We start from the raw sequence: 13,979 nt of genomic DNA on the forward strand, positions 1-13,979 counted from the left end.
TCTAAGAATATGGAGATAACATTTTCTGATAGAGTAGCTCTCTGTAGAGACTAATGTCGGACCACAGCAAACTGTATAAACACATTCATTAAAAAATCTCATCACATACATCCAGTCGTATGCTCACAACAGGCAAAACGCAGGCATTTTGTGCAAAAATATTCTGAAATAAATACTAAGGTGGTCCTGAAGGGCAGATCAAAAAAAACAAATCCGAAGAGATTGAATCAAATGGGGAATATATAATCTGTTATAGTCTTTTACTATCTATCTATCTGTCTATTTATCTGTTATAGTCATTATCTATCTATCTATCTATCTATCTATCTATCTATCTATCTATCTATCTATCTATCTATCTATCTATCTATCTATCTATCTATCTGTTATAGTCTTTCATTATCTATCTATCTATCTATCCCATAGGCATGCCCTGCTGGCTATAATGTAGGATGAAAATTTTTTTTAGGCCTGAGTGATATTTGCAAAAATACTGCTGCTTGACCAGTTTCTGTTGCTCAGAAAGGCCTCTGCTCTCTTCTGCCATCCCTTGAGGGCCTTTTTTCCTAAACTGGGGCTTTCCCACTATATAGACTCGGGTCCGACTCTTGCTAGGATCCGAGTAGTGAAATGTACACTAGAGGACGCTAGAAGCTAATAGCAAGTGAAGAAGAAATGTCAGCACAGTCCAGTCACACCAATACTAGACTGAGCAGCTGTGGATATACAGTGAAACTAGACAGAAAAGCCCAACCTGTTACACATCAACCAGTATAGCCTACGGCTCAGCAGACAAAGCAAATAGATGAACAATGGCCTGACATGTTGGAATGCACTCCAGTTTCACATTAACCAGTATGGCCATCTGACCTGCAGGAAAATCAATAACTGCATTTCATTTAAAACAATGTCATTATTCATCCTAGATTCAAGATTCTTTATTTGTCACATGCATAGTTATACAGGACAACACACAGTGAAATGCATTCTGATCCACTAATCAAAAACTGTGCAAAGTTAGAAGAATATCAGTTAGATGAACAAAAAGTCATAGATTGAAAGATAACAGTATAGTAGAACATAATAAATAAGTAAAATTATGTGAATAATAAAACCATCATTGTCACTTTAGAGTGTCAAAGCATTGAATTTGTTTAATAAACAGACCCCCCCGCCCAATATTGTTTGCCATTTGGTGATGTAACTATTGCCAGTCACATACCTTGTCTATCCCAGTCTGTCGGCAAGGGAAAGAAAATGTAAATCCAAGAGGTAGCCGGGTGTTTTTCATTCCCATATAGTCCAAGAAGTCTGAGATACATTGGACGATGTGATCGAAAAGCTGTGAAAGATACATTGGAAAATGTCACAAGGACCACCTAATGAACTGCATTGTCTGCTTTACCACACACAACACACACAAAGGAAATCTGCAATCAAGCGTTTGAAAAAGACAGATGTGCCATCCATCACTATGTGGACACTCTGAGCCACGACTAGTTGGGCACTGTAGATGTATACAGTATATGGCAGCCATCAACCTGCTTCTTCCACTGTTGTGCCAAGATACGCCATACTGTATGTGTGACAGCAGTTTGGGCCAGTTTACCATTTCAGTGAGACCCGATTCAGCTACACAACTAGCCATCTGTGGTCAACACAGTGATGAGCAGGCTGGGAGCTTCTGGGACAAGAAGACCTCTTGACCAATAAATGAAGGGGAGGGGTGGGCCTTTGATTCAAAAGTGCAATCTCGTGGACCTGTTTGAAGACTACTTTCATTTTTCTGTGGTAATTTTTTGGTGGCCCTGAAGTGCCCAGATCATAAAACACAGAAAACAATCTAGAAAAGCAAGAAGCAAATCAAAAAATGCAAAAACAAACTATAAAATGAAAACAAAAATTGAATATAAAAAACCCAAAAACAAAAATAACAGAAAAATGTAAAACAAAATTAAAAACAAATCAGAAATGAGAAGTGCAAATAAAAAGACAGCTGCCCAAACAAATGAGGAAGAAGGCAAACAAACACGACGGTTCAATCCAGCATTTCATTGAGTGGTGTGGTGGACACGAGAACAATAAAAACATGACGTTGACTTTACTGTCACTTGTTTGTGTGCGGCTCCTTTTGCAATTATTTATTTGGCTGATGCTTTTAGTTAAAGCAACTTGCAACATTAATGATACAATTGGTTCCATTGCTCTTGTTTTTCTAAGTGGAGTACAGACAAGTGAAGCGTCTTGCTGAGGGTCACACAGTGTCAGTGGGGGATTTGAACCCACAACCTCTGGGTCTGAAGTCCAAAGACTTAACCACTGCGCCACACTGCCTGATTTATACTTGCCTTTTCAATTTCTTTTTGTATATTACGACCTCTTATTGCATTTAAAATTTTTTTTGTTTTCTGGCTTTTGCATTTTCCCCATTTGATTCAATCTCTTCGGATTTGTTTTTTTTTGATCTGCCCTTCAGGACCACCTTAGTATTTATTTCAGAATATTTTTGCACAAAATGCCTGCGTTTTGCCTGTTGTGCGCATACGACTGGATGTATGTGATGAGATTTTTTAATGAATGTGTTTATACAGTTTGCTGTGGTCCAACATTAGTCTCTACAGAGAGCTACTCTATCAGAAAATGTTATCTCCATATTCTTAGATAGATAGATAGATAGATAGATAGATAGATAGATAGATAGATAGATAGATAGATAGATAGATAGATAAGGCACTATATAATAGATAGATAGATAGATAGATAGATAGATAGTGTCACACACGTGTGCATGGGAAGCAGCTGAAGGGCTTAGGAAATACTGTTTATACATCTGCCCAGGGGGGGGGGTGCACTGACGCTCTTTCTGAGTTCTCTGCAGGTCTTACCCGGGAAATCCCACCAGGAACCGCCATTTCCAGGAAGGACACATCACTTCCGGTTCCGGCCCCAAGAATGAGGTCACTTCCGGTTCCGGCCCCAAGGATGATGTCACTTCCAGTTCCGGCCCAGAGGGCGACATCATTTCCGCCCTCTGTGCTATAAAGCTCACTGCCTTGCTTAGGCAGGCAGTTCTGTTTTGGACTCTGTTGTGTAAACAACTGTTGCAATGCCTCAAAGACTTTTGCAGCGGAAACCGTAATAAGCGGGTGGCTGCCCCAAACCTTTCGCGTCTCTGGTCTCCACTTATTACAGTGGCGTAGTCGGCAGGATGGTGTCCCGATGAACCGGGACACGAACTATCACGGAACCAGGTGGGTGAGTACGGGGCGAGTTTCAGGGCGGGAGTGCGCCAGAGGGTCAGGAAGGGCGCGGTGCAGGCTCTGCTCCATGAGCATAACTCGGTGGGGACCACCCATCTCGTGGAGAACGAGGGGACCCACAGGCGTGGGCTGGCTTCTGGGGAACACACACGAGTGGCTCAGTATGCTCTCCTTGGCAGGAAAGCCGAGCTGCCCATCGGGACCAAGGTCCCAGTTAGCGATGGGTTGTCCCCAGGCGGCAGGTGAAGGAAATCATAAACTGGGAGTTTAACCCAAGCAAAGGGCTGTCAGAGCAGGCTATGGCTCTCTGGCAACAGGTGGGTGAGTGGCTACGGCCATTGAGTTAACCCCTTACAAATAGTGCAGCAAGTGGCCTGTTTTCTGCTGCTAAAAACTACCCAGGAATTTGCCCAGCCGGCCTGGGGAATTCCATTCTATGGACGAGCTGCTGCAGCTCTTGCAAACCCAGAGGCGGCTGTGAAACCTGGGAGGGCAGAACAGCCGCTCTGTGGACTACCGGGAGCTATGTCCCACTAAAGCAGTCCCTTCCACGCATTCCAGAGCTTGTTCGAAGTCGCCGGGCCGTCTGGCTTGCGACCTGTCGAGGAACAAGGCGGACCGTAGGGGACAATGGCGGGGTTGTTTGTGTGCCCTTAGCAATCCCTGGCGGATAAACATACGGGGAGCTTCTTATTAATGGACATAAGATCAGCGCTGTTCGATTCCGGCAGTAGCGTGTCTGTCGTTGCTCGCCGTTTTATTCTGCCGCAACAGTGGATTAAAAGAAGACCAGTCTAAAATGTATACGGAGATATCCGCCATACAATACCGCCCGGTGTTACATATGTCTCGGAGGAACCCTTCGACAGCTTACCGTGGCGGTGCATCCGGATCCTCCGTTTCCGTAATCCTCGGGCGAGACTGGTCTGATAGTAACGCGGTAGTTTAGAAAGCATTCCCGAAAAACTTATGGCCTCGTTATAGATGACAACGATTCATCTCAAGTTGCTTCCACACCGTGTAATCAGCCGACAGGGAGTGGGGCGGTAGGCCAAGAGAGTGCGAAGACACTCCCGGACCGTCGCGGGCTACTACGTCATCCACTAAGCGCCCGGCAGCGAGGAGGAATCTCCGCCCCTTGAGGTCAGACCGGACCCGCTCTCTGAGTTGCACTTTCAGTTTAGAGCGACGCCGGCTTCTTTCAAGAGAACAGTGGAATGGCGACTCTCTGAAACACATAAAGAATGCAGTGGTTCTCGTTAGCGCCAGCGCGCATTTGCCCATGCCACAGGGACCTCACTTTGTCGTTGATAATGATTGTTGTATCGGGTCGCTGAACATGAGGGAAGGTCCGGAAGTTGTTGCTAATCCAGCGGACCTACGGCGGCAGGTTTGCGAGTTAGCACACTCCCACCTTCTTGGAGGCCATCTCGGCTCCGATAAAACATTAGAGCGAATTAAGCTCCGTTTTTCTGGCGGGGATTAATGAGGAGGTTAGCGCTTTTGCGTTTCCTGTCCGGAATGTCAACTGCGGCAAATTCCTAGGAGGACCGTGCTCCTCTGGTTCCCCTTCCCCTTATTGGCGTTCCCTTTGATAGGATTGGGGTTGACATAGTAGGACCCTAGAACCCTCAGCCGAGGATATAAATATATACTCGTCCTCGTGGATTATGCTACCCGATTCCCTGAAGCCGTTCCGTTGCTCGGCTACCACAAAAATATTGCACGGGAACTAGTAGGAGTCTTTTCAGTAGGCATTCCTAGAAGTCCTGACGGACCAAGGAGCGCCTTTTACCTCGGAAGCGTTCAAGGAGACTGCCAAGTTACTGAAAATAAAGCATTTAAAGACCTCGGTGTATCATCCTCAAACCGATGGCCTAGTGGAGAGATTTAATCAAACTCTCAAGCAAATGCTACGTAAGGTAGTCAGCAAGGATGGGAGGATTGGGACCAACTCCTCCCCCTTGTCCTCTTTGCATATCGGGAAGTTCCTCAAGCCTCTACGGGGTTCTCTCCATTTGAATTACTGTACGGAAGACAACCCGGGGTTTATTGGATATTTTAAAGAGGGCTGGGAAGGGGAGGCACAGCCCTCCACTAATATTTTGGAATATATCGCCCAATTGCGGTAGATTTGATGCAATAAGACCGATTCTAAAAGTCATATAGAGGCGCAATCAGCACAGGCCGCCTTTATGACCGTGTACGACTCTCCGGGAGTTCCAACGGGGATCGCGTCATGGTATTGGTACCAACTTCTCACTCTAAACTGCTCGCCCATTGGCTAGGCCCCTCTGAAATTAAGGAAAGGAAGGGATTGGTTGACTATTTGGTGAAACAGCCCAATCGCCGACCAGCTGGCGAATATATCATGTAAACCTGCTGAAACCGTGGAAGGAGAGGGTCGATCCCTCCTCCGGACAGCCCTGCTCTCTCTTGCTGAAGTAAGTTCCCTTAATTTCGTGAGCAGCTATCCCCAGGCAGAAACAAGAGCTCGAAGCAGCTATCCGCTCTGTCCCAGAGGTGGTAAGTGAAAACCGGTCGGACCTCTCTGATTGCGCATGACATATTGACTGACCGGGGTGATCGTCCGTGAGCGACCCTACAGACTCCCGGAGGCAAAGAAAGTAGAAGTGGAACTGGAAATCAAGCGAATGCTGGCACTAGGAGTAATCGAGGAAAGTAGTAGTCCCTGGTCCAGTCCCATCGTCTTGATTGCTAAGCCTGGCGGCAGTTGGAGGTTTTGCAATGACTTCCGTCGGCAACCAAGTTTCCAATTGATGCTTATCCCATGCCTCGCGTGGATGACCTCCTCGAGAGACTGGGACCAGCCAAATTCTTGACTACACTTGACATGACAAAGGGGTACTGGCAGGTTCCTTTAGCGAGTCCGAAGGAAAAACGCGTTTAGCACTCCTAGCGGACACTGGCAGTATCGTGTCCTTCCATTGGGTTACGGGCGCCTGCGACTTTTCAGCGTCTGGTGGACAAAGTGCTCCGGCCCCATAACTTCGTTCTGTGCTGCCTATCTGGATGGCGTGTCATCTATTCCAGCACCTGGAAGGAACACATACAGCAGGTCACAGCAGTATTACGGACACTGGGAGAGGCGGGCTCGAATCAACCCCAAGAAATGTTTCTTTGGATTGAGGAAGCCAAATATTTGGGCTACCTAGTGGGCGGGGTACTGTGAGGCCACAGTGTTCCAAGTTGCAAGCCATAATGGCCTGGCCCGTCCAAACCAAGCGGCAAGTCCAATCCTTTCGGTTTGGCGGGTACTACCGCCGGTTTGTGCCTCGCTTCTCGAGAGAGCGGCGCCTTGACCGACTTGACAAAGAAAAGAGCTCCTAATACGGTGGTATGGTCTGATAAAGCGGGGCTGCATTCAGTGACTTAAAAGGGCTCTGACTTCAGCACCTATCTTGATCTCCCCTAACTTCTCTCTCCCTTTTATCCTCCAGGCGGACGCCGGACACAGGCTTGGGTGCCGTGTTGAGCCAAAGCGTCGGCGGTGTTGAACACCCGTTATGTACCTGAGCGGAAACTGTTGGACAGGGAGACCAGGTACGCGGCGGTGGAGAAAGAGGCTCTGGCGATCAAATGGGCAGTAACTCAGCTGCGGTACTACCTCTTGGGTCGCGTGTTCACTCTGGTGACGGATCATGCACCTCTGAAGTGGATGGCCCTTCACAGGGAGTGAATCCACGGGTCACGAGGTGGTTTCTTGACCTGCAGCAGTACAAGTATACGCTGCGTTCATCGACAGGGGTCTCTTCATGCCAGCGCCGATGCCCTCTCCGGGCCCACGACCTCTCGGTGCAGGTCGCCCGACCCGGCGGGTCTGGGCTGAGGGGAGTCTTGTCACCTGCGTGTGCATGGGAAGCAGCTGAAGGGCTTAGGAAATACTGTTTATACATCTGCCCAGGGGGGGTGCACTGGCGCTCTTTCTGAGTTCTCTGCAGGTCTTACCGGAAATCCCACCAGGAACCGCCATTTCCAGGAAGGACACATCACTTCCGGTTCCGGCCCCAAGAATGAGGTCACTTCCGGTTCCGGCCCCAAGGATGATGTCACTTCCAGTTCGGCCCAGAGGGCGACATCATTTCCGCCCTCTGTGCTATAAAGCTCACTGCCTTTGCTTAGGCAGGCAGTTCTGTTTTGGACTCTGTTGTGTAACAACTGTTTAAAATGCCTCAAAGACTTTTGCAGCCGGGAAACCGTAATAAACGGGTGGCTGCCCCAAACCTTTCCGCGTCTCTGGTCTCCACTTATTACAATAGATAGATAGATAGATAGATAGATAAGGCACTATACTGTATAATAGATAGATAGATAGATAGATCACATGAAATATATAAATAGATAGATAAGGCACTATACTGTATAATAGATAGATAGATAGATAGATCACATGAAATATATAAATAGATAGATAGATAGATAGATAGATAGATAGATAGATAGATAGATAGATAGATAGATACTTTATTAATCCCAAGGGGAAATTCACATAATCCAGCAGCAGCATACTGATAAAGAACAATATTAAATTAAAGAGTAATAAAAATGCAGGTAAAACAGACAATAACTTTGTATAATGTTAATGTTTAAAGCCCCCCACCACCACGGGTGGAACTGAAGAGTCGCATAGTGTGGGGTCTCCTCAGTATGTCAGTGGAGCAGGACGGTCAGGGCAGTCTGTCTCTGAAGCTGCTCCTCTGTCTGGAGATGATCCTGTTCAGTGGATGCAGTGGATTCTCCATGATTGACAGGAGCCTGCTCAGCGCCTCTCGCTCCACCAAAGATGTCAAACTGTCCAGCTCCGTGTCTACAAAGAACCTGCCTTCCTCACCAGTTTGTCCAGGCGTAGGCGTCCCTCTTCTTTATGCTGCCTCCCCAGCACACCACCACGTAGAAGAGGGCGCTCACCACAACTGTCTGATAGAACATCTGCAGCATCTTATTGCAGATCTTGAAGGAAGCCAGCCTTCTAAGGAAGTAAAGTCGGAAGTTACTTTATCTTCTCCCGTTATACTTTATGGTGTTGGGGTCTTTTTAATTTTTCTTTTCTTTTCCAGGATCTTCACTTGTTCCATGGTCTCTTTCTGACCACTTCTTTGGTGTTTTCTTCCATTACCCCTCTAGGTCTTGCACTTGTTCCTTTTCCTTCATCCTTCCTTTCAAACACCTTTCTGGACCGCCTTGTTTCACTCGTCCTTATTATATGTCTGTACCACTGCAGTCGTTTTATTTCTGGCTGCATTTCCTGCTCTTTATGAATTCTTTTATTTTTTATGCTGTCGCTCTTTGTTTTACCAATCACTCATCTTAGATACTGCTGTTATTTTAGATCTTTGCTCATCCAGTATTGTCCATAAAAACACAACATTACAAATTCTCCTCTACCATCACTAAAAACCACAGGGAATAAGTAACACATAAAAATAATTTTTGGATGGAGTATTCCTTTAAAAAAATAACACTAACAATTTAAAATTTATTACATTTTTCCAATGAACAAAGTCATCAAACATCCCCTGGCATCGTGTGGTAAAATACAAGCAGACACCCTTCAGGGATTCACTACTCAGTCGTTCAGCTGCTTTCAGTATTTCAGTTGTTCTTCATTTTCTCGAGTGCTCACCCTAGCTTCTGTTCTCTTGACTTCTTATTTGCCTGGTAATTCCTCTAAATCAGGGGTCTCCAACTCCAGTACTGGAGCTCTACTGTGGCTGCTGCGACCCTTTTCTTAATTAGTCACCATTTGTGGCTGCCAATTAACTTCTTTTTCCCTTCATGTTACTTGACTTGTCTTTTTAATATTCAGTCCTCTGAATTGCTTCGTATTTTTCCTTAAATGGCACCCAAGCTAAAGTGAGATGTGAAGTGAGCCAACAGATGACCAGCTAAGTCAGGGCCTCAAACTCCAATCACTTTCTTAATCTGATTCTTTCTGTTAATTAAACTCGTTATTTAATTCCATGGCTTGTTGCTGCTCTCATTCTGCTACAGCAGACATTTACAAAACTGTTGGTTTTCTTTTCTCTTAGAGCGCCCTTAAAAATGTGTTGTGGAGCTGAGCAGATCAACATGACTGAGACCTTCACCTTTCTTCATTTCCATATATTATATGGTGGACACAGGATACCCGCCCATGTGTTGGCTTGCTTTGTATCTCATTATTGTTTGGCTGCTAATTAAGAAAAAAAAGAAACAATTAAGGGATCTGAGTCTTAAATAGCAGGCCAAATAAAATTAAAACAAAAGAGTTAATTAGCAGCAAAATCTGGTCTCTAATTAAGAGAAGGGTTAGAATGAAAACCTTCAGGCACAGTAGAGCTCCAGGACCGGAGTTGGAGACCCCTGCTGTCAATACTTTTTGCAAGTATTAGATTTTTGTTTCTTTTTTGGTGACATCTGCTGCTGCTCTCTTGTCTCCCGCTTAGGTGAACAAACAAGAAATGGTCCTTGTTGGCAGCTTCTGAGATGATCCCTTATCTCACTGTGTTGATTTCAGCCATTCAAAGAGGCCCAGGTAAGTTCATGGTGTAAAATCCTATAAATTTGTACAGACAAGTTGGTGGCAGGCGTACTTCAAAGGAGATTTTCTTAAAAAGGGGTGGCAGGTAGACAGCACGTTAGTTTGGCCTACACCTGATGGTCCCATACAGCAAATACAATTGAAACTGAAATGCTGAGGCACTGTAGCTGAGTCATGTCTGACAGAAATATTCAAAATATCGCTTGATGTGAAGGTGGAGTTCATAGAATAGCAAAGATCCAGGCTTTGCTCATCTCCCCGTTGTGTTTGACTCACCTCTTCACCTGTGCCCTGCATGATCTCCAAAGGAATTGCATAGATCTTGTTGTACATCCGTGCTGATTTCCTTAAGCCACTGCGAATTTTGACTACCAGAACACGAAAGTTGGTTCCGCCAAGGTCCAGAGCCAGAAAATTACCCCTTTCTGCAAGAATCAGTGAGACAAAATATACATTAAAATAACCAAAGCTAAGCTGACAAAACGGAAGTCCAGGGGCAGCATTACCTGTTCCATCAGGCGTACCCCGCACGTACGATGGGAGCATCTTCACTGAAGCAGTGTGATGTGTATCCTTTTTGAGTCCACACTCGAGTTCCACATTCATCTTCTGCTTCACCATTTGCAGTTGCTGTTGGTTCAGCTTAAAGGGAGCGAGAGTCTCGTCTATCGCCAGCCGCTTAGACACCAGCCTGTAGGCCACAGCAGTCACCATGGCGGCACCCTTTGCACTGCCGCTTTCGGAGAGCAGAAAGCGGACGTCACAGTCGGGCGCCAGTCGTCTTACTACCTTGTGCAGGCGCTTGGCAAACCTGTGGGACAAAAAAATCTGGTCCTAAATATCAGAAAGAAACGGAAATAAAACAAAGTTGTGTGGGACACAGCAGGATAGAAAGGACATAGGCCAGAAATGGATGAAGTGAGTAACTTTAATGCCCTCATAAAATCTGCTTATTAATGAGAGCTTTGGATCTGGAGAAAATCTTACAAGCTATGACCTGTGTATCAGCATTTGGAGATGAAGCATCTAGGGTACCTCTAGTTTCAAAGTAAACCCTGGAGAAGGAAAACTTGGATGTAGTTAACATAAGGATCATTCAATATAATGAGATATTCCAGTGCCCGGAGCTAGAAAATTCAGTGATTCACTTTATGCTAATATATGTCCAGAGAATACATTAATCATCAATGAAATTTAGCATTTAAATTATTGACAAGCCAATTTTCACACCCACACCCTAATGGTCAGTGGAGGCCAACCTGGAAAAAAAGGCTGAGAGCCACAGCTTGAGCAGGTTTTACTTCAGATCATTTGACACATTGGTAGATATGAGAAAACATCAGGATGTGTTAGTAATCAGGGAGTGTGGCATCTAGTGGATAACATGGTAACTGTAAATACTAGGCCATCACTCCAGTGCCCGTACATTGGGTGACCCAGCAGGGATAAAGGTGCTTCACCTGCCACTGGCCACACTGAAAGATAGCAGGAACAGCCATACTGGAAATGTAAAGCAGCTTAAGTTGGCGTCCACTGTGAAAAGGCACTGTATAGAGTCGTCAGCATTTGTTTCATTAAGCTGTCTAAGGTCTGTGGGTCTAGTCCCTCAGAGTAATCTGATTGGTCAGTTTGGTTTTGTGTGATTGTAAGACATACAAGGAGGAGTAGCGACATAGGAGGCACACTGAGAGAGTCGACTGCCTTCAAAGATGGAAAGTGTAAAACCGAACAGGAGCCCAGAAAAGCACCACAAAAATCATGACAGAGTATGAGAAGCAGGCTTTATGGGAATGTGCTTCATGGAGGGAACGGGTGGAGAGATGTGCACACACACAAATACAGAGGAAAGGTGCTGAACATACATGTAAGGCAAGTGGTAGCAAATATTTTATAATTATTTGATTACCTGCCTTTGACAGGTACCATGACATGTGTGTGTGTGTGTGTGCTGAGTGCCATGGGTTCTGCCAGGGCGAGCTGCAGGGAAGGACTATCCCTGACCCAGAAGTGCTTCCTTCAGGGCAGTGTTCTAGCACTGGAAGTGCTACTGGATCCAGGATAAAAGAGGCTGCCTCACCTAACTCATGAGAAGACAAACATACATACATAGAAGTAGACCACACAGTCAGAGGTTCATACTGATTTTTTCTAATAAGCACAATACCTTTGAACATACACAGGTGACCCAATATAAATCTTTCTTTTTCACTTTTCTTCTCTTCCTTCCTCCAGTCCTCTCCAGGTGAATGACACCCTGCTCTTCTCATGAGTTAGGTGAGGCAACCTCTTTTATCCTGGATCCAGTAGTACTTCCAGTGCTAGGACATTGCCCTGAAGGAAGCACTTCTGGGTCAGGGATAGTCCTTCCCTGCAGCTCCCCCTGGCAGAACCCATGGCACTCAGCAGGGCTACCCAGTATGCCCTACAGGCATCTGCATGGGTGTATCGATCCAGGAGTGCTGCCACCTAGTGTATCAGGGGGAGCATACAGTCTTGATAGCCTAACGTTACATCAGTTACCACTACACAAAAGCTAATGGTTTACTGGAGTAGCAATAGAGTAACACTAGCATTATGTGGTATAGTGTTAATATGGAGTGTTTAACAGATATGATCTAGTGTGACACTGCCCAGCTTACACATGGCTGAGGATCATTTATTACCGCCACAGTTCCTCCATACATTGTCAGTCTGCTGACCTTAGTCAACATATGAAGTGCTCTGAGTGTTGTTGCACTGAGGACACATTTTTTAATTTCACCAACACACTCAGGCTGTTTGGCTTACTAGGCAGTTAGTAGATGAAGTGTGGAAAAGCAGGACACAAGCAACTTGGACATCCGAAAACAGCAATCAGCTCAGATGAGCCTACACTATTGGTTAATTTTATTGGTCGCTAACATTATTGATTTAGTTAATGCCTTATTGTTATCTGCAGTCATTGGATTGACAAAGTGAAGTTTAGGTAAATTCATAAGTGTAGGTGATCCAGTCACATGTTCATTTTTTAAAAATCTAAATATTCAACATCATTTTGACCCTTAAGCACATACAGTATTAATATTAGTAGTTTGTATTTTATTTATTTATTTATTTATACATTGATTGATATACTTTGTTAATCCCAGAGGGGAAATTGTCATTTCACTTGAACTTTGGTCAGCCATTGAACAGCACACCTGGGACATTTTCATGTGAATGCCTTGCTCAAGGGCCCAGTCGGTAGTAGTAGTGTTAGTGTTTAGTGTTTTTATTATTAGTAGTAGTATTAAAAGTGTTGTTTTTATTCTCATTCTATCACATGTCACAAGTGATACTGTTGGTTATATCAGGTAATAAAGAGTAACAGCACACTGATGCCCTGGACCATTATTATTATTATTATTATTATTATTATGATTATTATTACTAATTAGGCCTTTACTTATAAATGAAACAAATCAATTAGTAGATCTTTGCCAGTCAATGCCATTAAAGTCCAAACCCATGGATTACCCAGCAGGCAGCAGCAACTCTTCCATTTACAGTTGCATCTGCTCAGCAGAGTCTTTCAAACGTGAAGCTCATCACAACATTCTTGGGCTCCTCTGTGACACAAGAGCCTCATCATAAGCCTCATCAAGTCAGACCCCACACAGATCTGCCGTGTGAAGACTTCGTAGATGACTTTGCCTTCAGAAAATTTAGACGTGTGCTGTTGTGATGCGCAACAAAGAGACTGAGGAAACCCCTAAACATTCAAGTTTTGATTATTTAAAAAATTAGGGGGCTTCCCCCCCTGCTCGCTTTGCTCGCCCACCCCCGTGTTTGGTTTACCGGGTATACAATTTAAAGGGATTGTTATTTTCACGGAATTGTTACATATGCATTATTTTCACTTTTAATTTAAAAACTTTTGTAAAAACAATACTTGTCCTTTATTTCCGACCCCGGGTGTGGTTAAATGTCTTTCTCGCACGACGTATAACACTGCTTGCGTTGTGAAGAGCGGGGCAGCTGAACGCACGCTAAGGAGATGCCATCGGATCATCTGCTGTCTTTCTGCTGCTGGCAAGCTGCCTGTTCTGTTTGTTGCATGTCGTTGTTTTAAGAGCTGGGAGCACATGATGCGTGTCTGCCAAAAGCAATCCAACAACTGCTAGGTTAGATGTCCGTGGACTTGTTTTAAATGATCGCTC

General features: G+C 44.9%; 1 protein-coding gene across 1 annotated transcript in view; it reads right to left on the bottom strand.

Moving 5' to 3' along the window:
- Positions 1–1,222: 1,222 nt before the first annotated feature.
- The window catches only part of LOC120519331 (hexokinase HKDC1-like), a gene marked incomplete at its 3' end in the record, with an annotated part of 38,223 nt that continues 25,466 nt past the window's right edge, over positions 1,223–13,979 (bottom strand). Inside the window, 3 exon segments of the mRNA XM_039742446.1 lie at positions 1,223–1,342; positions 10,078–10,226; positions 10,308–10,612. Coding sequence (XP_039598380.1) covers positions 1,223–1,342; positions 10,078–10,226; positions 10,308–10,612 — 574 coding nt within the window.

Source organism: Polypterus senegalus, unplaced genomic scaffold (assembly GCF_016835505.1).
Source record: "Polypterus senegalus isolate Bchr_013 unplaced genomic scaffold, ASM1683550v1 scaffold_4821, whole genome shotgun sequence".
NCBI lineage: Eukaryota > Metazoa > Chordata > Cladistia > Polypteriformes > Polypteridae > Polypterus > Polypterus senegalus.